Source organism: Parasteatoda tepidariorum, chromosome 1 (genome assembly GCF_982258835.1).
Source record: "Parasteatoda tepidariorum strain Cologne lab strain chromosome 1, Ptep-v5.0, whole genome shotgun sequence".
In the NCBI taxonomy this organism is placed as follows: Eukaryota; Metazoa; Arthropoda; class Arachnida; order Araneae; family Theridiidae; genus Parasteatoda; species Parasteatoda tepidariorum.
Window position 1 is genome coordinate 111,945,688 of NC_141755.1, and position 24,898 is coordinate 111,970,585.

Here is a 24,898-nt window from a genome sequence, read left to right on the forward strand (position 1 = left end):
GAATCCGCAGTCATTGGCTTCGTCGTCAGGCGCGCTAACCGCTCGGCCATCTGGCTGGTAAACGCGTCGATATTCTTAAGTGTTCATTTTAATGTCACTTTTTTTTCAGATCATAACACTCAATAATGAATATAGAAAATTGTACAAGAATTACAGTGAAATTAAATATATAACATTCGGTTATTAACTCGATACTTATTAACTGTTAACCTTGTAGCCTAAAAATAAATAAACCATGCGAACCACTCTGCAAGCCGTTAAATTGTAGTTATACTTTTTTTTAAAAAATGGCCATTTTTATTTATGAACATGAACGGGATTTTTTCTTCGAAGTTGTTCAAAAGTTATTACAATTATAAGTGCCTTTGAAAAAAAAAAGTTTTGCTTCCATTGTTGGAGGAAAATGGACTTCAATCGCTCTGCAAGTGGCAGGAATGTAACAAGAGAGTTGAAATTTGAAGTGTTGAAAATGCCATTTTCTTAACGGGATAGCTGAACGGGAGATTTTTTTTTTTTTTTTATTCTCCTGCGAAATTTCAATTTGTTTGAGTTATTGCAATTTTAAAATATTGAAAATTATTGCAATTTTAGATACTTTCTTGTGAAAAAATTTTTCTACCTTTTTTCTCTTTAATGACTGTTTATTCTTTGTTGTAGAAAATTGTAATTCTCTTTCTTCAGGAATTCCATTTCATAAACTCGCGTTTGATTCGATGTCAAAAAGGGGCCAGACAACATTTTTAAAAATCTAAAATGATTAATAGAGACTATTTGAAATGCAAACGATTATGTGATATATTGTTAATAAAGAAAATTGCTTCTCATTTACTGTTTTTTATTCATCCAGCCCATTCCCAAGATTAAATATTTTTGTTCAAGATCAGTTCTTTTCGTTGCCATCAACTCCCATATTAGCAGTCCCATAAAATTATTAACTATAGGTTTTTAAACAAAATGATTATTTTTTTTTACTTTTAAGAAGAAAAAAATATTCGTTATATAATAACATAATAAAGATAAGAAGGATAAAAGAAAAGAGATTAACAAAGAAAAAGTTAATAAAAATTAACGTTTTATATACTGCGCATAGTGCATAGAACTCAAGGAAAAAGATAAAGATTTTTCAAAGGAAAAAAAAAATTCGAAAAATGTCTCAAAAAAATTAATTAAAATTTAAAATTCAAATTTTTTTTTACAAATTTAAAAAAAAATTAAATTTGCGAATATTCAAAAAAAACATTTATTAATTTTTTCTTCTCTAAAAAAATATTTATAACACAAAGTAAAGAAGAAAGGAACTCAGAAAAAAAAAAAAAGGTAAGGTTACTTTGTTTCCTGTGTTCGCTCCTTATGCTTCCTCGTGTTAATATCTAACCCTGAGTTGACATAAGTTAAGGGATATTTCTTAATATAGTTCAGACCCCTTAATGATAATTTTACTTTTTGTATATTTCACTATATCTCAAGAACTTTTTAGGCGATTTAAAAAAAATTTGCACACATTTATAAAATTAATTTATTCAACGATAATTCAAAGCAAAAAATAATCGTTAGTAATTATTTATCATTTTTAATTATTTAAATTAAGAATAGTTAAAAATGTTCAGAATTTTAAGGTATTAAAATTTTTATATCATTTCATAGTATGAAATTTTGTTGGGTAAGTTTCGCACGAAATCGGTTGAAAAGTTGCAAAGAAATTTAATTTCTAAAAAGTTAAAATTCAATTTCTCAGAAACCTTTCAACCGATTTAGTTAAAATATTATGCTTTGCTATATAAAATTAAATTCATTAAAATGATTTAAAATATTGTATATCTTACAATTCAAATTTTTTTCCGACTATTATTGAGATAAATAATAATAAGTAAATGCTAAAAATAATTTTTTAATGGGATTATATTTAGATAAACGAACTTTATAATTAAGTGCCAAAAAAATTTTCGATTCGCTAAAAAAAGTTGATATGGCGAAATACACAAAAGGTAAAAAATCTTAACTTTGTATGGCTCACCTGACAAGACTTTTGAGATCATATTTTCCAAACTGCGGTACCTTAAAATATTGTTTGCACTAATTAATTAGCATAATTGAGGTTATCCCCATAAACCATTAAGTTATAGTCCTAGTACGTGAAAAATTCGATCATTAGATCAAAAGTTATTCCAGGAGTTCCGTATTTTGAAGAAATTAAATTTTCTGAAAAGAATGTTCTGAAACCACTTCCTCGAAAGACCAAGGAAAATTGACTAAATTGAAAAATGATATTTTTTTTCCTTATTTTAACTCAACCCATTTGATTTTTATTTTATCTACGCAAATTAATAAACAATTTCTTTTTGTTGTGTAATAAAATCAATTTATTAATGAAAAATACCTATTAGATCAAAACATTTATTTTTATTACAATAATATTACCTAAAATATTTTAGTGTTCAACATTCATGAAAACTAAAACTAAGATTATCAATTTTATAACCCTTCTATAATATTTTCTGGGTACGCCACTGTATATATATACGCATATAAGTTAAAAATATAGAGAGAATAACCATGGATAATAAAATAATAAAAATTAATGAAAAGAGAAGAAAAGTTATTAAAATAAAATGCATTTAAAAATATTAAAAAAAATTTTTTATTTGAAATAAATATTTAAAAGTCGGAAAACAAAATATCGAAAATATATCGCTGGGGATTAGGAAGTAATAAAAACTCTGAATGCTGACAAATTAAATTTAAATTTTATTTCAAATGCGGAAAAAGATTTTAACAAACATTCTAATATTAAACCAATGAATGATTTTGTTTTCTCCCTTAAGGATAATGATGTATATATAAGTTTCAGATCTTATTATTACTTTTCCTTTATTAGTTAACACAAATTCTTTGTTTCGATATTGTAAGAGCTAAAAGGAGTAAAATTTCCCCAAATAAAACGAAAAATTTAGAAACTTTATATTTCGTTATTAACTTTCAAACCCCTATTTTTGATAAGATTAAATTTCACAATATTTTTAAAATTTTAAAAATTTGTATCCATTATAAGATTTTAACCTAATTAAAAGCTTTAAATATAATAAATCTTTCGGTAGAACTATTTTTAATTATAATGGTATTAGCAAATATTTAGGGAAAATTAATCTATCCGATTATGAATCACTTTGAAGAAGAGAAATATTTTGAATTTGTTGATTATAAACATATTTTTACTGGTAACTTAAATAATTTAGAGAACTTAGAAATTTAATGATAAACGGTACAAAGTTTAGACCCTATATCAATTAAGAAAATTCCAAAATACTTTCTTAATAATCTCAATAATTTTTGTTAAAAGATATCAAATAGATTTTCTTTACCTTTAGGTATGTTAGCAGAATGGAAATGGACTGTTTATTATTATTACTTCAAAAACTATGCTTTCAATAATAAGGAAAATTTAAATAACAATAACAATTTAAAAAAGTTTTCCAAAATCGATTGATCAATTAAGCAACTACAAACAAATTTAGTAATTACCTTCATAGACAAAACTAACAATAGCTGTGCAATCTTCTGTGAAAACTACTGTGTTGAACTTTATAAATAAGGACTTAAAAATAATAAAAATGTTAAGCTTAGTAATTTAAATAATGTTATCATTAATAAAAATTCAGTTTTACATAAGAGGTTAAAAATTAAAGTTAGCAATGTACAATTTCCTTACTCAATTATCAGTCCGAAATTTCATAAAATTCCTATTAAATTTAGAACAATCACGTAGGGGTCTAATACTTACCCAACTAAACCTGGCACCATTTTCTCTAACTACTTCAATAGAATTATTAACAAGATAATTAAGGAAGGTTTTACTTCACGAATAACCAACCTATTTTAGAATTTATTAAATAAAAGGAAAATTTACTCGATCGCGATTTCCTCTTCACTAGAATTCCCCTTTCTAAACTAAAAAATTTTAATATTTTGAATTATTACTTATGATTTAAAGAAAGAAAGAAATCCTTAGTTGTGACTTTTTATTCCACTGAATGATTCTAATTCTTCATTTCTCTTAGCTAACTTATTTTTACACTATTAAGAAAAAAATTAAACTCTTAATATCAAATTTGTTTTCAGATTTATTGATGATTTAATTATCTTCAAAATTATACAATTCTGTTAAATAATATTTACCCCGTGGAGTTAATCATGCTTCGTAATCATGATTAACTTTGATTTCTTTAGATTTAGGTATTAAAGAAGAAGAAAAACACTGTTGATTTATACGATAAAAGAAATGATTTTAATTTTAATATAAATAAACTAATTACTTGAAATTCTAATGTCTCTAAAAATATTTATTTAAATACAATTTTTAATCAAATTTAATCAAATGATTAGAATAAAAAGAATAAGTAGTAATATTTATTTATCCAAAAAAAGACTAGACAAACTCTATCAAAATTTGATAATAAGCAATGTATACACAACTAATATAATTAAATTGTATAGTAAATAATTGAGTCAATTTTATGCTATTATTAATAAATTCACTAAACACTTATTTGTTAACTAAAACTTTCGAGAAGTTTTCTTGGTTTCCTTCTCCAAGTAACGCAAATGCGAGATAGTTCCATCAAAATATAATCCTTGGAGGCTAGTTTGTCCTAATGATTGATTTAGCAGTTCTCTTGCCTTCTGCCTTAGATACATGAACGTCTACCTAATTTGACTGTATTCATTTCAATTTTACAGAAAAATGTTTTTCAAATTCTCTTTCTTTTTGAGGCGATAATTTTCTGTTCATTCTAAAATACCTTTTTTTTTCGTGTTTAAAGAATTCATATAAGCGCAGAAAATGTGTCCTAAACATTTGCATATTTTAGAAAATAAATTATGTAAAGGTTAAATATTTTGTGAAGCACATTCGCTAAACATAATTTCACATTGACATTTGATTCTTCAATATTTGATTCATATACAGCCACAAACTGGTTCATTTTTATTCATAATTCCGTTTTCACCAAAGCTTAGATACATGCATAAGAACGATATTTTTTTTTTCAATTTGCTTCTAGTCTTTCTTCAAGTCTACTTACGAAGCTTTCGCCTTAATCTTGTTTAACACCCCAGCTTTTATACTTTTGTAGCCGGCGTTTAACAGCCGACCTAATTTTTGGACTTGAATGTTCAATTCGTTCATTTTGAATCCAGTCCGGCATGCAAAAATATTCCTGCATTGGGAGAAAACGGCCTTCTTGGAGAACTTTTAGACGGAACTGACCCACAATTGCGTTGCTTGAAAAGGAAAGCCGCAAAAATCTCCCGCGTTTAGCCCGACGGACTCTAACCCCTGATCTGTCTGCCACTGAGGATATTTTACATTAAACTCTGTATTTGGTGTAAGTAGAATTCAAATCAACTAGTCATCGCTTGGATTCGAATCATCTCATTGGGTGCTTGAGCCACAGATTCACTCCTCTTAGAAAATGGGCTAAAAGTGAGAGCAACATTTAAGATTTCTTCTTTTACAGACCAGACCTGGTGGGTTCACAACGCTTTCGAAAAGAAATGGCCGATTCGTGACGCTTTTGCAGACCAGCTGTTTGTCCCTTTTTAAAAAAAAAAACAATATTTGAACTATATTTTCACAGATCGCTATCGTTTGCCAACCGTTTTGCACAGATCATCTGAAAGCCGGTGGGTGATAACGGGTTACCGATGATGTAGCCAAAAACAATAAATTGGAATTATGCGCCATCTGGGGAGAAGACCCGGTTCCATGTCTTGCCACCCTTTCCTCTATTCCTTTTCTCAGTTGAATACGATAGTTTCCCCTTTCTTAATATTTTTCATATTTATCTGTTAAAAATATTTTAATTTCCACAACTCCTTCGTTAAGAACTATGTTTAATGTAGTTTTCAGTTCCATATGGTTTTATAATTCAAAAATTTTTAAACTATTTGAAAATCAGGACAGAAACTAACTCACTTCCTTCTCCGATGACTCTCCACACGCTACAGATAAAAGCGTGCGAAGTGTTGCCACTGGTAGAGAGTTCTGCTTGCTCTACGTCACCTGTGGCCCATTTCTATCTCCAATATTAATATTCTCTTTGAAATAAAATGTCATTTTATTATTCAGATACTGATAACAAATTAAAACAAAGATATTATCTTCCGACTAAGAGTACGTGGTTGCAAAAAATCGTTATATTGCGATTAGTTTCTCCTTTACAACGAAATATCACCAAATTTAATGATTTAATATCGCCAAAACTACTTTTTAATTACTAAACTACTTAAAACTACTTTTTAACTCGGAAATTTAAAAAAAAAAAAAAAGAATATGTAAAGCATTTGGGGCAATTTTCATCCTTAAAATTGAATAACGGGAAAAAAATAAATAAATACTTTTTTTCTCGCTAATAAGTTTAGCCGAGCAAAATAATGCAGCTAGAATATTAACTTCGAAACTAATGACGGTATAAATAACACTTTTAAATTCGATGCTCATTTAACACTTTTCTAAAAATAGGATGTCATTTTTTTTTCATTCAAAAGTTGTTGTTTTTTAAAAAAAAATACCTAACATTAAAAAAAAAATATATATGTATTTCATTTTCAAAATCTATTTTTTGTTTTCAACTGGAAACTACAATAATAAATAATTAACTACAAAAAAAAATCGTCAATCACGCAGAAAAAGATAAAAGAACTATTACTTTCCAAAGCTATTCCTGGAAAAGGATTTTCTGTTAACCTGATTTTGAGTTTCAAAAATTCACCTACGCTCCTGATTGGGGAGGGAGGGGGGGTAGAATGACCGGTACCGTCTTAACGTAGGCACACTAGGGTAATGCTCGGGGGTCCAGGGCACTCAGGGGGCTCTTGAGACTTACTTTTTTAAAAATTACATTATAAAAAAAGCTAAGAATAAAAACATTGCCTTACATATTATATACATAATATATTATATTTTATAAAGCGTACATTTTTGGTCTACAAATAGTGATTGATTATCAAACACCAATAATTTGAAATAGAAAGAAAACTTAAAAAGTCAACCGAAAACTATTTTTCTTCGTTCCAATGAAAATTTTAGGTACTCGTAAAAATTTTAGGGGCATTGTAAGATGTTTTGATAACTGTTTAGTTTGACAAAATAATTCATGCCTTTAGAATTTCTTATTTATTTATTATACCTTTATGTTTATTTAATTTATTTTAATTAACTTCCGTGGTTTTGAAAATTATTTTATTATATGAGGATGACAACTCGTAGGCATATTAATTTTTCTTTCAAATTATGCATAGTTTAAAAGTGCTTTGAGGTTTTGGGTAAGCAAAATTAGTGAACATTATTGCATCATATCTTAAAAATGATTTATTTTATGCATGCGAAGTTTTTTATTTTGTTTTTAACACTAAACATACCACCACTTAAAAAAATTTAATTCATTGCTCAGAGCATTTTTTACATTTGCAAGGTGTTTTCATTTTTACATTTTCCGCAAACATATTTTTCACATTTAGAACAAATTTTGATAGTTTTATTGCCATTACAATATCTTATTTGGCATGTCTTACGTTGATAAGAATTCTGCTGCTTTCCAGCACATTTAGTTTTTGTCACTTTTTCTGACGCAAAAATGCCAATCTTAAATTTTAGGTACTTTCTTGAAATTTGAATTCACAATTATACTGATTGAGCTAATTACGCAACAGTTTCTGCAAAAATGTGCAACTCATCGAATGTAATACGTTGAACACGCATTACATTGTCATTTATGATCCAATAATCTTATAAAGCAATACATTGTTCTCCCGGTCAAATGAGCGGTTGTGGTAGAATTAGGTATACGACTAGTATTATTCGAAACAAACAATATTCAATAAGATAATAATAATAGAATATTAACTGTATAGAATTGTTAGAAAAAGTCATGAAGTCAAATGTGCAAAAGCAATTCGATGATATGCCCCTTTTCGATACAAAAGTTATGGTACTTTTAGTGTTAAGCATTATGAAATGTTATAGGTCTAAAATATTTTTGTGCCGGGAGGCCCTGATAATGACTTCGAATATTTAATAAAATTATAGACAGATTCATCAGATCGATTTTTCGTGTTATTCCGTCCGTTCCCACTTAGGATAGGGAGCTGCGGGATGTGAAAGATCGGTCATTTCGAAAGTTTTGTCTGACATTAGGCAAATTTAGAATACAGTCAAAATGACCGAATGTGTTGCAAATGAAATTATAAATCCTCGGTGATTTAAACAATAAATAAATAAAATAAAATGCATGTGAAGTCCAAAAATTATGTGAGAATTTCTAAAATTTATTTTCATCAAAAGCAAATAAATTTAATAAAAACTGTTTCTATCGTTGCTGATAAATGCGACTGTTCTTTCAGAAAATTTGAAATAAAAAAAGTGTTATTCAAATTTAGATTTTAAAAAGAAAAAGAAAAAAAAGAAAAAAAAACTAACCAATTTAATGTTCATTTCATATGAAAAAATACGTTATAATTCGGCGAAATTGGAATTTCTTCCTAGAAATCTGATAAAAATAGAAGTATATTTTTGGCGATTATGTAATCATTCGGAAAAATTAATGCTGTTCATTGACAAAAATATAAACGCAATACATAATTAATTAAAATTATAAGAACTCATTACAAATATAGTATGATGCCGTAAAAAGAATTTCAATCGGTAAATTAATTAAAATACAAATGTATTTTCCTTATCTGAATTAAAAACATGTATGTTTCACTAAAATTGGAATTTCAATCTCCAAAACATTTTAACTTTTCTAAAACAAAAAAAAAAATCGTTTGAAGGAAACGGAGAGAGAGAAAAAAAAACTTTTTTTTCCGCTTCATTCGATGTCTTTTCTTCGTGAAACAATGAACTCGCCAGAAAGGGGAAGAAGAAAAAAAAAAAGAAATCAATAATAAATCAAATCAAAATGTTTCAAAAATTGAAAGAAAATAAAAAAGGCGAGGAAACAGATCTCCCAACCAGGAAACTCAACGGGGTGGAGTCACGTGATGCCCAACCATACCTGAAGACCTATATAAATGAGATCTATACCTTTATCATTCTTCATTAGCTCGTCTTTTGATCTCTTGCAAACATGAAATCACTCTCAGCGGTGAGTTTTAACTTTTATCTCTCATTTCTCCAATAATCAGATTTTCACCATCGATATTTATTAGAGGGGCCATGAAATATTATAAATCGAATGCTCACTCTCCGGTAAAATTCTATTTAAAATTGAGCGATTTTAAACTAACTTACAATGTAACTCTATAAGCAAAACAGTTTTTTTAAAACTAAAATTCTTAGTTTCTTCAATTTAAATTTTTTCATTATAATTCGTGCCTCATAAAATGTTTGTAATGTGTTTAAATATAAAAAATTTAATAATAGATTAAAGACAGATAAATAATAATAGACAGAATAAATAAATAAAAAAAATTTAATTATTATTTAAAAGTTTTTTTAATAAGAATCATTCTTTATTGAAATTGATACTTAAAAACTTAATTTTTGTTTTTAATTTTTAAGACAAAGTATAAAGTGATTTATCATCTTTGCTTTAAAAAATTAAATTAAATTTTTAAAAATACTTGTGTTAAATGGAAATAACGATATTTATGAGTTAAAATTGCACTGAGAAATAGTGCTCTTGGATGACGGGTTTGACTAATGGATTTGAATTGTGTGTTCCTGAATTTTCCACATTGATTATGAATTTCCTGTCAGGTTCACTCTAAATGACATTTTCATTTTTTTGACTTCAAAGTAACCTAACAGGTAAAGACTTTTTAAAAAATTTAGTTCCTACTTTTGGTACAAGAAAGAAAGAAAAATAATCTCAATAATTCTTCTTCAACTTCAATCAAATACTTAGAGAGAAAATGAGTATAATAGTTCATTTTTGTATCCAGCTAATTTTTAACAACGATTCTAAAAATTTTTTAAATTCACAATAATTATACTTTGATTATTTCGATTCCATTTTTGTATCTAGCTATCATTTTTTAGAACGATTCTAAAAAGTATTGAAATTCACAATAATTATACTTTGTTTAGATTCCATTCATAATCCTATCTATATTTAGAGATGATTCTGAAAATTATTTATAAATTCACTATAGCGTAGGTAATTATGTCAGTTAACATAGTAATTGAATGCATTTAATGTTTTGGAGACTTATATAATAATATTCTTCAAAATTGTTTTTAGCGTTTTTCATCATGACCCTCATGTAGGTTCGTGGCAAACGTTATTATTGTTAAGAGACTACCAGAGAGCTACTCTACTGAAAAATACTACTTAACTGAAATAAAATTATTCTTACTCATTTTGACAAAAAAATAACACATTATTTTAACGCAAGAATTTTGTTCTATAATATCACCATAGCAGCCGATGATTTGCAGTATCAAACTCTAACTTTCAGCTTACATGTACTAAAATAACAAATAAATTAAAATCTAGCTTACAACTTAAACAAACTCAAATAACAAATAAATAAAATCAAGTACTTTTGACAATTATATTTTACAAATTCAAATACTTTTCTTCCGCAAAAATAAGTTTATTTCAATCCGTTTTAATAATAATGATAATCAAGTAAAGAAAAGATATCACATTAGAATTCTTTTGTAGCAAAGAAAGTCCATACGAATCAGTTGTGATGGATTCGATAATTATTAAATGAAAGTTTCCGTTATTTCTTATTAAACGTGTTAAAAATGAGAAGGGATCATCGGAAATGTAACATAAAACATTTTTTTTTTTTTACTTTTCAAAAATCATGTTCAATACTCAAAAAATATAAAAAAATATAATTAATTTTTGCGCTTATCTAAACACCGCAATTTGATCCGTTAAAGAAAAACAACAATTGGAATATTTATGTAAGGCAACGAACAGATTTGATAGAACAAATTTTTTTTTAAATGGTTTGATTATGAAGAAGATTTTTAGTGGTTAAGACTTTTTTATGTGTTTAATTACTATCATTAATAAAACAAAAAATATTTTATTCAACTGTAAAACTTAACGCTTTAGGTCAAAAATCAAATATTTGTTTCGGAATTATTTAGTTCACTGAAATTTTATTCTTTATCATGTCTTGTTATCCTATCAAGTGAAAAGTAGGGAAAATTTTGATTAAATTTTTTTTTACAAAGTTTACCTTTTAAAAATCTAAACTCACCAAATATTACAGTTATAAAACATTACATTTAAGTTACAACATTGTGCAAATATAGAGTACGTTAATAGTTGTGATAATTTTCGTCTTAAAAACATGCGCTCGATTCGTTTCAAAAATGACATTTTCTGATACAACCCTTTTATTTCATTATTTAATTTTCAAATGACACAAATTTTGAAAATTAACCATTCATCAAAATATCATTGTGGCAACAGCCTAGTCACGGGAGTTAAAGACCTAACTTACTAATATTAAGCTAATAAAATCTAAAAAAAAGATTCATTATTTTGCCAGAAAATCTTTATTTTCGTAAGCGATCATTTTTATATCACCTTCAGGCTGTGATTTTAGTTCCTTCAATTTTCAAGAAAATAAATATAAATGTAATTGTGCCTCCATTTTATCGTCTCAATTCTTCTTAAAAACTACGATATCGATTTTCAAAATATTTATTTAGTCATTATGAAAATTTTTTATTTTTCCTAAAACACATTTTTTTTTAAAAAATTTCGTCGGGTCATAAAGGGTTGTTTCATTGAAAAAGTAGTGCCAAAAATAACTTTTAACTACCGCAACAATTTATTTCATTTTAAGATTAATTTCCTTGTAAAATAACTATTTTTATACATAAGTATTTTTAATTGAGCTTTCACGCGGAATTGTTAAAGAAAAAGGTGGAGTTGAATTCAGTTGTCTAGCTTAGTATTCCTGATATTTCACTTAAGTTAGAGAGCTTCAAAATTGTTCGAAACATAGGGATTGAGAAAGATAATCGAATAGTTTGCGACGCTTGTAAGAAGCTCATTTTTTTCCAACTCATTTTTTTCCTCTGTGCTAGCAACTTTTAGTTTGTACAGAGCGCAAAAATATTTAAGAATATTTAAGTTAATATATTTTTTTACAAAAAATATTTGTTAAAATATTTATTTCGCTATTGTATGATTTTAAATTTTTAAAAGTGTTTTGGTAATTTGAATTACGTACTTAAATTCTACGATTTTTTTTTTTTTTTTTAATTTTCATTTTTAATTAAAATAGAAAATTTTTACGCAGTTTTTAAAATAATTTTCGCTTCTATTTCTCAACTTTTAATGTTATAAAACAAAATGTTCTAGAAAAATTTTAGCACTAATAGGTCTAAAACAATGTAAATATGAATGGAATCTAATTTAAGGATTAAAATCTGTTAACCGCTTCCTTTACCAACAAAAAACGCAAAAACAAAAAATTATTTCATTAATAAATACAAGGAACTAAAACAAAACATAATACACAAAGTTTTAAGTTGAAATTTTAATTTTTTTATGTGTAAAAGACATATTTAATTTATCATTCGTTTACTATCCCAAATTATCACGGGCAAATGAGAAAAAGTTAAATATTAGTTTTTGTATATGTTCACATCTTCATCATCTGAAAAATCATCTGCTGTACTTTCATGTAAATTCTTTTAAATGTAAATTCAACAACCATCGTATATACAATTGTACAAAACACGTCTGCAGTCCCGCAAACAGCAAAACTCTCAAACAATAATTGGCAAACTTCCAATCACAGGAGATTGGTATTATTTTCTGTTTTGCAGTCGGCAGAATAAAAAAGAGATAAAACAAAATGTATTGACGAATTCTGCAATCTATAAAAAATATTTACAATATATAATAAATATTTGCAATATATGAATTAACTCTGTACAATCGGATAATATTGCCATCAGTTTTTATCCAAATAGTTAAAAACTCTAGTCAATCACCACATTTAATTTTTAGTAAAATTTTAGGTTTAATTTGCAAACGATAAACTTAGTATTTAAAAATTCACAAACAATTATACGTTATAAACGTTAGTTAACTTTTCTTGCCTTTTAAATAAGAGTACTTTCGTTCATTGAAGGAAAAAAAAAAGACTATTTTACTCGATTGACTTTTATTTCTTTTTTATTCGACAGTTTCTCCTATTGGTGACCGTTGCCACCCTCTGTCATGCTAATATGGGGGCAGAAAAAGTGAGTGAAGATGATAATTTCATCGTCTACCGCATTCCTGTAAAAGATCTGGAATCTCAGGCCAGCGGATACTATCAAGGCATTTCTCCAAGTACCCTCGGAAGGTCCTCCAGCAAAAGTTCAAGTTCTAGCAAAAGCACATCTTCATCGACTGGGTCCGGCAAGGGTAAAGGTTATGGGGAAGGATCTTCATCGGCAGGACATGGCCATGGTCACGGTGGATCGAGTCACGGAGAAGGTTATGGAGGCAGTAGTGAGGGCGGTTACAGCGGAGGTCATGGCTACGGCCAAGGTGGCTCCGGAGGTGGATACGGTCATGGTGGATCCGGCGGTGGATATGGACACGGTGGCTCTGGAGGTGGATATGGTCATGGTGGAACTGGTGGTGGATATGGACACGGTGGCTCAAGCGGTGGTTATGGCCATGGTGAATCTGGTGCTGGTCACGGCTATGGTGGTTACGGTACTGGAAGTAGCGGCCACGGAGCTGGCTATGGAGGACAAGGTGAGAACCCCTTTACTTTTAAAAACAAATATTCTTTCGACTATTTGTAAATAAATACATTTTTCGTACCACTACACATTAATCTTCCAAGCATAAGTAAAACGGGTGAATCGTGAACTCTTTAAGCTAAATCATCTAATTTCGAAATTATAATTCGAATATATATAAGTATATAAATTCGAAATTATGATTTTGAAAGCCTTTTTAGAAGTTTTAATCTTTAGGATTTATTTTCGTAGTACGGTAGAGACATGTGAGAACACAGTTATTAATATTATTCATTATAAATGACGAAAATCAGTGTTGTGAGGTGTCTCTAAATTATATCAACAAGCGTAACACCTTTTGACCGTGATAGTTAAGAGGCAGTTCTTAAAAATTAATTTGCAAATATAGTTTTTCTTAAGGAATCTAAACATGTTAGATTATAAATGACATAACACAAAAAAAAGGTACAAAATTTTTTGAAAGTAAAAAGGTAATTGAGAGAAGGAATGGTTTGCTTGAAGGATCTCTCAATAAGAGGGAACTATCCTCACAAAAACTAATAAACAGCAAAATAAGGCTGTTTTTTTCTCTCTCAGAAAGCAACACTACCGGCTGTATATGATGAGTCAATATAATTTGACTCTTCATTTTCAGACGAGGTGTTACCGAAAGGTATGATTCTTGTCTATAAAACACCTCCCCAAAGATTGATTGACAGAAATAAAAATGGCTGTTTTTCTGTGTCAGGATATCCTCAGAAAGCCAGCTACACACCGGCTGGATATGATGAACCATCCGACGAAGAGTCAGACTACCCGAAAGTCGTAACGACCACCAAAACTTACACTACGAACAGTGCCCATGACTCAGGACGACCCAGCAGCCAATACAGGCAAATTCCGGACAGTCTAGGAAACATTCGATTCAGGTTGGGAGATTATTTGAAGAACACACCCGGGCATGAGGGCAGCGCCACCAAATATAGACAGAAACTAATCGAAGGTACACTTTTTTTTTTTCTTTCGATACATCATCATTCGGCCACATTTTTTTAAAATCACCACTTCCTCGATTCTCGGTAAAAGAATAACATTTCAATCAATTGATTCCTTGCAAAACTTTCCATGCTTATTCTATATAGAAAATCGACAAAAATAGAAGCTTTTTAAAAATATATATATAATTTCATCACTGTTATAATTCTTAAAGCACAGGAAGTGCTATCATTACACATTTATACATAAGTTTTATAGCCTTTATTTTATTTGAGACCACATATTTAATGCTAGGCACTCTGAAGAATGAAAAAAATAGACTTCTTTTTTTAAAAAAAACCCCATCAAAATCAATCAAATGTGGGATATCTAAATATCGTCATAAAATCTTGAAAACTAAAGGAAACTCACTCGCAAAATCTCAATTTTCGATTTTTTGGTACTTGCAACGCATTACTAAGCTGCTAAGAACATCTGGTGTATAAATATTAAATATAATTTCAGAGCAGCAATGAAAATGAAAGGAAAATGCACCAATGATTCGATTGTGTTAATTGGATGGTTTTTATTTCCATTTCATTTAACATGTTTCAGAGTAACCATCTGAGATCGGTTGTTTCCAAAACAAATTTTAACTTTTCACGTAGGTGGGGCTCCAACTGAAAATAAACTGCAGAAAAAAGAATATTTTTAAAAATGCAGTTTGAAGATTGCAGTGATTTGGCCAAAATCTACTACAGAAATTTTGACGTCGAAGAACTACAAAATTTCTACAGTTTGCAAATTATAGTCATTTTGTAGTAGAATCAATTTCCAAATTGCTGCTGTAATTTTTTTTATTGCGTACGCAATAAAAAAAAGTTACGACGCTGTCACGGGACGCGCAAATCTTCATTGCGAAAAAAAGAAAAAAAAAATAGAGCATTATCAGAAATTAAACTAAACTTAAAAAAAAAAATCTTCCAAAATGAGAAATCTCAAATAATTCTAAGTTTAACTGATATAGAAATTCCTCTTTTAATTCTCTGTTGAAATATATTACTGAATCAATTAACTATCGAATTTTTCTAACTTATCATAAAATATTCATTTTTTATGAACACCTCATGAAAGTTGAGATTTATTAAATTTGAAATAGGGGTCCGCTTTTTGTCAAAAAAAAAACACTCGAAAGTTCTGGGTCTGAAGTGAAATTATTGTTTCTAAAAAGGAGGGCGTGTTTCAGAAGCTTAACAATCGAGAACAGGTTACTACTAAACATATTAAACCCCGTAATATGTACCGAGTGACTATTTTTAGAGATTTCAGGTGTCTTTCATTCCGAAAATGAGTCTTGTCACGCTACTACCAAACTGCGTACCATTAGTTTGTCTACTGTTAGAACTCATCCCTCCACAAAGTCTGAGGCCGCCTGCCTCGACCCCGAACCCTTCCTTAAAATAGTTATACCTCGTTACCACTTGTCCAGACGAATGGCTATAGAAGTTCTTACTGTAGGCAAACTATCAGTGCCGAATTAAGCGTACGCGGGGCCCTAGAGGCCATTCAAATTTTTTGGGCCCTTAGATTAAATTATTTTTCGCACATATTTTTTATTTATTCAAATATAAAAGTGTTTATAGTGTATCTTTTCATTTAAGAAAGCATATTTAAAATTAAAATAAATAATAATAAATTAAAATTTACTTTATTTTGTTAAATTAGAACTAAAAAATAATCATAACATTTATATTTGAAATTGATATTTTAAAAAAAAAAAAATCATTGTTTTTCTTTTAAATTTATTTTCAAAAAATGCATTTTAAGGGGGCCCATGGCCTTGTCTGGCCTAATAGATAATGGGGCACTGCAAACTATACTAATTAAGTTTGTTTATGACCGTCAGTTCCTTTCTTATCAATAGCAACACTGAGGAGAAGAACATAAAAATTTATCGTAATATTTTTTCAAGTTTATACACAATGAAATTTGTTTATTTTTTCCCTTTCCACAGAATTCGGGGCAGCAGCCTCCTCCCCAGGCTACAGATCCGGTCAAGGTTTCAACATCAACGATTTGACTCGAAGCTTGAATCAAGGACTGAGACCCTCTTACAGAAACAACCAATACCAACCTCAAGCGTCCATTCTTTTTCCATACGCACTCCGACAGTTATAAGAAGAGAGGCTAATTTATCGCTTCAACTAGCCAAAGGATCGGATATTCAGGAGTCCGGATCAAGTGCTTTAATAGAGCGTGAGATGTTCCACCCTCCATTTTAATGTCAACACTTTAATTAACCTTCTTCCGATGGAATATAGTTTTTCAACAATACGCATCTTGGACATAGTTGATTGAAAACTATGTCAGGTGTGGAGGTGGGTGGTGATGCGCGCATGAGTAAGGACAATTACTAGGTCTACCACAGCTGAGTGTGTGCAATACAGATGCGATTTAAGGAGTTTTATGACATATTTTTTAATCCTAAAAGCCTTACTTTTAAATGCAATAGATATTTCCCGATATTGCTCATTTTAATTATAAATTTATGTTTAGTTAGAAGGGGAAGGGATGTAACCTCCAAGAAAGAAAAGGAATGCGTGGAAGAAGAAAGAGTTATTTATTTATAGATTTGTATAAAGTCCAATAATTGTGTTAGCATTTTTTATACTCATTCATTCAACACTGTTTGTCTTTTGTCTAAAATGTTTGTTTCTCGATTTAATAAACTCATCTTCAGAGATATCTTCTCGATTCTTCTTTTCATGACGCAACAGTCGTAACAAAAATAACAGTTGTAACCAATTTACTCATTTATTTCTTTTAATCTTCGAAATTTGAGAAATTCAAAATGAATGCGCTATTTTAGTTAAGGGTTTTTTGAAATTTATTGTTTTTAATATTCATTGTTTTGCTTTTTTCCGATAAATTTAAATTATTTCTCTTCACACTCAACTTGCAACCAATTCAGAGTTATTGAATGGATAAAGCAATTATTCCAACTTACATGAGGCCGGGGGCCACAATTAACAACATAAATCAAATGGCGGGCCGCAACTTTATAAAAATTTTATGTAGGAATCTTTTATGCTTGAAGGAACATTAAATATTACTGTCAGATTTTTACCAAGTTGTGCAAAACAAAAGTATTGAATCACAAATTAAAATAAGAAGTGGTTTTTATGAAATACTTAGTATTAAAACTTACATAGTACCACACAAAATGTTCAATGAGAAAATTGAGGTTTGTCTGCTGCAACCACCAGAGAATAGATATTTACATTTAAAATTTACAAATGTGTGCGTAAATATTTTCGTCCAAAATGAGTGCTTTCAAAAAGTTAAATCGGAGAATTTCTTCGAGAAAATTTCTGATACACACACGCTGAATTATATTCACAAAATAGAAAAAAATGAAATAAAAAAGAGCAACATACACGATTATTTTTGTATTTGAATAAATATTTTCTTAGATGCAAAATCCGAGAAATAAATTTTTTTGCGCCATTGGTTTGTTAAATTTAACAGAAAGGAAGAATTTAGGTCTTTATTAAAGAGAAAAGTATTTTAAACCCATATAGAGTTTTTACGAAAATTGTCCGCAAAAAAATGACAACTAATATATTTTAGTTCGCGGGCCACAAAAAAAGGCTTCGCGGGCCGGATGCGGCCCCCAGGCTTCCAGTTGGAAACCCCTGTTATAAATGATGTGTGTGTGTGTGAAGTAAGTAAAAAAGGGGAAAAACTCCCTTCGTTTACTTCAATGCATAAAAGTGGCAGCAAGATTTGATTAATTTTTCAACTTTACCCCAAACACCTACTAATGAATAAGAAGACATATACATATATATGTACATATATATATACATATAGGGGAGAGTCGGGTAGCCCCGCCCAGCGGGTACCACCGCCCACAGTCAATTTCATATGTATAGAATATTTTTTCAAGTCAATGGGCGATCGGACATTAATTGTTGTATTAAAAAAAGATTATTTTCAAAGTTTCAAGTATTTATGCAGCTGTTAACATGGTAAACAATAGTTTTGAAAATATGTTGAATACAGTAGTCCTGAAATTAAGAAAAATTGGCTGAATGTTTCGATTAAACTTCATTTTAATAATAAAAAAATCATTTTTTCTATGTATACAGCATTAAAGTATGTAGTCTTAAGTTTAATTTGCACAAAGAAAGAAGTTTGCATGTAAAAAATTGTTCGAGTAATTACAAATTTACAAAAAAATTGAATTTCGGGTAGCCCCGCTCACATGAATGTCGGGTATCAACGCCCAATTTTATTTCGTCGATAAATGTACGGTTGCAAAGATTATTATTTTATTGCTTCAAATTTGAATGTTATATGCATTTTTAACAACAAATATGTGTTTTAATATTATATGAAACATAAATTTATATATTTAAAAATGAAAAATTAAATATTTTTAAAATGTAATTGATATATCCAAATTAAATTTAATATCAAGAAATCATAAATATTATGATAAGCTATTTTCTCACTTATTTATTTTCACTTATTTGTGAACGAATCAATCTACAGAAGCATTTGAATGCAATCAAAATACAAAGTGAATTTGTAATTTTATAAGAAGTATTTTATATTAAGTTTATAAGAAGAGATCAACCAAATAAGTTAATATTGAAAAACAACTATTGTTATTAATTATTGTTACTTAAATTATTTTCGTCAAATATTTAATATAAATATATATTAATATTATAATGTATTAATATACATTAATAATGATAAAAAGTATGACATTTGTTGTTATTAAATGATAGAATTCACTAAAAGTATATAAATATGCAATAAATAAAATAACTTTGTGATAAAAATGATAAATGAGGTTTATCTATTGTCAATACATTGGTCATTTTCATTTACACCTGAAAAAATAGCCAAAAAACACAATTTTTGAAACTGGGCGGGGCTACCCGACACATTTTGAAAAGAGCTGAAAAACATGTTTTTTTAAATTTTTATTTTTTTAAGTTTAACTATTCTTTTTTTGGTTTATTCTTTTTGCATTATTTAATTAGATGCTAAAACGATAGAAACATACAAAAATGTTGATTATTACTCAGTATTATACAGACATATAAGCAATACTCCTTAAGTGAGCGGGGCTACCCGACTCTCCCCTACATATACGACAGATTATTTTGTCGACAGGGTCATTTCATCAACAAGGTCGTTACGTCATCTGCAGTTTACTCGAAATTTAGTATATTTTACATTTTCTAAACTTAGCCTAAATTAAATTTGTATTCTGCAATTGTAAGCAAAGATTTTTTTTTAATTTGAAATTATTTACTCCTTTTGTTGTACCACTTTACGCTGCAAAAACTTTGTTCAATTAGTGTTTTAGTGATATTTTATTGGAATTTCTTTCCAAGACTGTTTATGGATTGAAGATTATACAATATAGATTAGCACCGCAAAGCAATTAATATAATGACTGTAAATAATTCTTGATATAGCAAGTAAACGAAAGAAGAAAAGTAGGAGAGAAAAACAGAATGAATTTTTCCTTTCAATGAATCCGATATTATTTGGTATTTTTCAAACTAAAAATTCCCTTTTAATGTCGGTTTTTTTAAAGAAATAAATTAATATTTAGTTGAGGAGAGTCGATTGATGTACACCAACATTTGCTTTCTGATTGCAATTGAACGTGATCATGATTCTTTGACAGTTCTCAATAACCAAATTGTGGGTCTGACGTTAACAGTCAAACGATATTTAGAATTAAATCAAAAAAGATAGCGTGAAAATTAAGTTAGACTAAAGTGACCAAATTGGTGACTATTTTTTTGAGGGGAAGAGTTCTACTTTGTGATAAATAATTTACAAAACTTTTTTTAATGACACTTTAGCAAAACCATATTATTGAGGATATCTCCCACACCCATGAGAAAAATCTTAGACCTTAAATAATTGTGTACACATAAATAAAGTGATTTGTCTGGTATCGTCTGAATAAATTTAAAAATTATACTTTCGAATCATTAACCTTCGATTTTTCCACAAGATATTTCAAAATGGAATGTGGTTTTATGTTTGCCATTTCTTTTTGGACGTATATATATATATATATATACTTAAATTAAGAGGAAAATATTCATGAGATTCGTTGTTTACATGCTATTAGTGTTAACTTTTTTTAATCGATGTCTATTTCTGTATACATTTGCAATAATGTACATTAGTTATATACTTTCTAATTTCTTGAAATTTAACTATAATACTAAATGAGGTACTTTTTTTTATAACCGTCGTTGAACAGCCGACCAAATTTTTCGGGTTTACGACTACTCATGAGCAACCCCGTAACCTTGTCAATTTGAACCCAATCCAGAAGACAAGAGAACTCCTACATCAAGTACAGAGAGAAATTTGTCGTCGTGGAGGTATTTTTCTTTAAAAAGGAATTTCATAGTTCGATTTTGAACTAAAATCAAACTATGATTTAGAAAGAATTGAATGCTTATTAGTCGAGTAAGAACACGAATCAAATATTGAATATTTTTCATGGCTCACTTATATATATAAAAAAAAAATACAGTTTTGAAGTAAATGGTATAGCCTGTGAAATTGTCAATAAAAACAGAATTATTGGAACTTGGAATATTGGATTAAGATGTAGATTTTAAAGATGAATGATAGTTTCAGATTGTTGAGGTGCTTTTGTGAAAGCCAATCTTTTGCATAATTTGAGTAAAATTATTTGTAGTATAAAGAAAGCATAAAACGTTTAAGAATCATTTTATCTGAAATATAAAGTACACGGTTCATTTGATGAAACACAACTTAGCTCCAATACGCATTGCCTAACGAAAAGCCCAGATTCTAAATCAAGTTATATGTCTTTTTTTACGATTTTGAAAACATGCTAGTCAAAGAAGTTTCATATTGATAAAAAAAATTGCATTTAATGAAACATATAAAAAATAAGAAGCATTATTCACATAAAAAAAAAAAACAATTATAAGATCGCGATTTCATGAATGTTTTTATTTTTTTCTTATTTACAGCGTATTTACAATTTAAATGAACAAAAAGATCACAAGGAAATCGAAATAATTCTAGAAATAATATAATATATAAAACAACATACCCAGTTTCTAATCCATATGCATTAACGATCCGTCGCTGATATGTTAACGTTTACATGCTAATGTCTCGTCCATACCAATCTTGTTTCTTTTTTCTTTTCTTCCAATGAAACAACCTGTGAATGAAATGATTTACTGAGTCACAGTCAACAAAGTAACCGAATCGACAAAATTAGCCAGTTGACGAAATTATACTTTGACAAAACGACCGTGTTGAACGAAGTGACTCATTACGCTTCGTATTGGTTTATTGGAATAAAATATATTTGCATGCTTGTGTGATCAATTTAGGCTTTTAAACTTTTGTCAGATAGAAGGACAGATAGCACAATACAGTTGGTGCTGTTGTTGGAGTTCATTTAAGAAGCATTAGAGCTGCACAATGGGCTATTGGCGACGGTCTGGAAAACATCCCCAAGGATGATCCGAAGACATGCCATCACAATTTTGATCCTCTGCAGAGGGGCTGGCACCCCCGCTTCGGTAGCCCAACGACCTGCACGCGAAGTCGAGCACTTTACGGTAGCACAGTTTAACGAGGACCAATATCGCACACCCTCGGTCCCTACGCAGACTGATCCAAGTGGTCACCCACCCGCACACTGATAGCAGCCAGTGATGCTTGACTTCGGTGATCTGCTCGGAACCGTGTCCTAACGATCAGTCCACTGCGCGACCACTATTATTTGATCAATTTTTTTAAACCACTGCCTTTTGTTAAAACTTGAAGCCACTATCCATTTATTCTAACTCATTCTCTATTGTTTAAAACTTGAAGCCACAATCTTTACATCGGTACTTGAATCCACTATCATTTGATTAATTTTCATTATCCACTCTCTCTTTTGTTTAAACTATGTATTGGTACTCGAACCCACAATCACAAGATCATTTTTTATTTTTTAAACCTTTCTATTTCAAATCGACTATTTGAACAGAATTCAAACCCACTATTATTTGATCAATTTTTATAACGTACTGCCTTTTGTTAAAAGTTGAAGCCACAATCTTTACATCGGTACTTGAATCCACTATCATTTGATTAATTTTCATTATCCACTCTCACTTTTGTTTAAAACTTGAGCCCACTATCTATGCATTGGTTCTCGAACCCACAATCACATGATCATCTTTTATATTTTAAATCCTTCTATTTCAATTCGCCTATTTGAACAGAATTCGAACCCACTATTATTTGATCAATTTTTATAACCCACCTCCTTTTGTTAAAACTTGAAGCCACTATCGTCCCGTAGTGGACTGATCGTTAAGACACGGTTCCCAGCAGATCACCGAAGTCAAGCATCACTGGCTGCGGTCAGTGTGCGGGTGGGTGACCACTTGGATCAGTTTGCGTAGGTACCGAGGGAGTGCGGTATTTGTCCTCGTTAAACTGAGCTACCGTAAAGTGCTCGACTTCGCGCGCAGATCGTCGGACTACCGAAGCGGGGGTGCCATCCCCTCCGCAGAGGATCAAAATTGTGATGGCATGTCTTCGAATCATCCTCCGGGATGTTTCCCAGACCGTCGCCAATAGCCCATTGTGCAGCTCTAGTTCGACGTAAATTAACAACAACAACAAGCCAGCATCCATTTATTTCCATTTTTTCTAACTCATTCTCTAATGTTTAAAACTTGAACCCACAATCTTTACATCGGTACTTGAATCCACTATCATTTGATTAATTTTCATTATCCACTCTCACTTTTGTTTAAAACTTGAGCCCACTATCTATGCATTGGTTCTCGAACCCGCAGTCACATGATCATCTTTTATATTTTAAACCCCTCTTTTTCAATTCGCCTATTTGAACAGAATTCGAACCCACTATTATTTGATCAATTTTTATAACCCACTGCCTTTTGTTAAAACTTGAAGCCACTATCAATTTATTTCCAGTTTTTCTAACTCATTCTCTATTGTTTAAAACTTGAACCCACAATCTTTACATCGGCACTTGAATTCACTACCATTTGATTAATTTTCATTATCCACTCTCTCTTGTGTTTAAAACTTGAGTCCACTATCTATCCTTTGGTTCTCGAACCCACAATCACATGATCATTTTTTATATTTTAAACCCTTCTATTTCAATTTAGCCTATTTGAACAGAATTCGAACCCACTATTACTTGATCAATTTTTATAACCCACTGCCTTTAGTTAAAACTTGAAGCCACTATCCATTTATTTCCATTTTTTCTAACTCATTCTCTAGTGTTTAAAACTTGAACCCACAATCTTTACATCGGTACTTGAATCCACTATCATTTGATTAATTTTCATTATCCACTCTCTCTTTTACTTAAAACTTGAGTCCACTATCTACGCGTTGGTTCTCGAACCCACAATCACATGATCATCTTTTATATTTTAAACCCTTCTTTTTCAATTCGCCTATTTGAACAAAATTCAAACCCACTATTATTTGATCAATTTTTATAACGTACTGCCTTTTGTTAAAAGTTGAAGCCACAATCTTTACATCGGTACTTGAATCCACTATCATTTGATTAATGTTCATTATCCACTCTCACTTTTGTTTAAAACTTGAGCCCACTATCTATGCATTGGTACTCGAACCCACAATCACATGATCATTTTTTTATATTTTAAACCTTTCTATTTCAATTCGATTATTTGAACAAAATTCGAACACACTATTATTTGAATACTTTTCTGAGCAGCGCCCTCCTCCCTATTTTTTTTTCAATATTCGTTCCCACTATCTTCTTATGGATACTCTAACCGGATATCATTTGAAGAGTTTTCAAGCCCACTCTCTTTTGAACAATTCTCCAACCCACTATCTTCTTATGGGTACTTGATCCTGCTATCATGTAATCAGTACTCGAAGCCACTTATTATTGCCGGTGCTCGATCTAGCTATCATTTGTTCATTACTGGATTCTATTATTAGTTGAATTCACAATTGTTATTTATATTTATACATAAGGCGTACGTACGTGTTTACATTCTTACGAGCATATGTACATAAAACGTACGTATATATCCCTATACATACATACAATATACGTTTGTATCTATGTTGTACGCATATACAATTTAGGTGTAT

General features: G+C 29.6%; 1 protein-coding gene across 2 annotated transcripts; it reads left to right on the top strand.

Annotated features, from left to right (window-relative positions):
- Positions 1-9,011: 9,011 nt before the first annotated feature.
- Positions 9,012-17,428, top strand: LOC107439274 (uncharacterized). Of its 2 annotated transcripts, XM_016051806.4 has the most exons (4): positions 9,012-9,140; positions 13,166-13,727; positions 14,463-14,717; positions 16,704-17,428. In XM_016051806.4, exons 1-4 carry the CDS (start codon positions 9,123-9,125, stop codon positions 16,865-16,867), a joined length of 999 nt encoding a protein of 332 aa, XP_015907292.3. In that variant the 5' UTR covers positions 9,012-9,122; the 3' UTR covers positions 16,868-17,428. The 2 variants fall into 2 exon arrangements, with proteins under 2 accessions (XP_015907292.3, XP_015907293.3); XM_016051807.4 differs by lacking the exon at positions 14,463-14,717 and having other exon boundaries at positions 9,013-9,140.
- Positions 17,429-24,898: the final 7,470 nt, after the last annotated feature.

Bases quoted from the DNA above. Each gene is read 5' to 3' on its own strand.
- LOC107439274 (XM_016051806.4), top strand. The intron at 13,728-14,462 runs GTGAGAACCCCT...TTTCTGTGTCAG, and splicing joins AGCTGGCTATGGAGGACAAG to GATATCCTCAGAAAGCCAGC. The intron at 14,718-16,703 runs GTACACTTTTTT...CCCTTTCCACAG, and splicing joins TAGACAGAAACTAATCGAAG to AATTCGGGGCAGCAGCCTCC.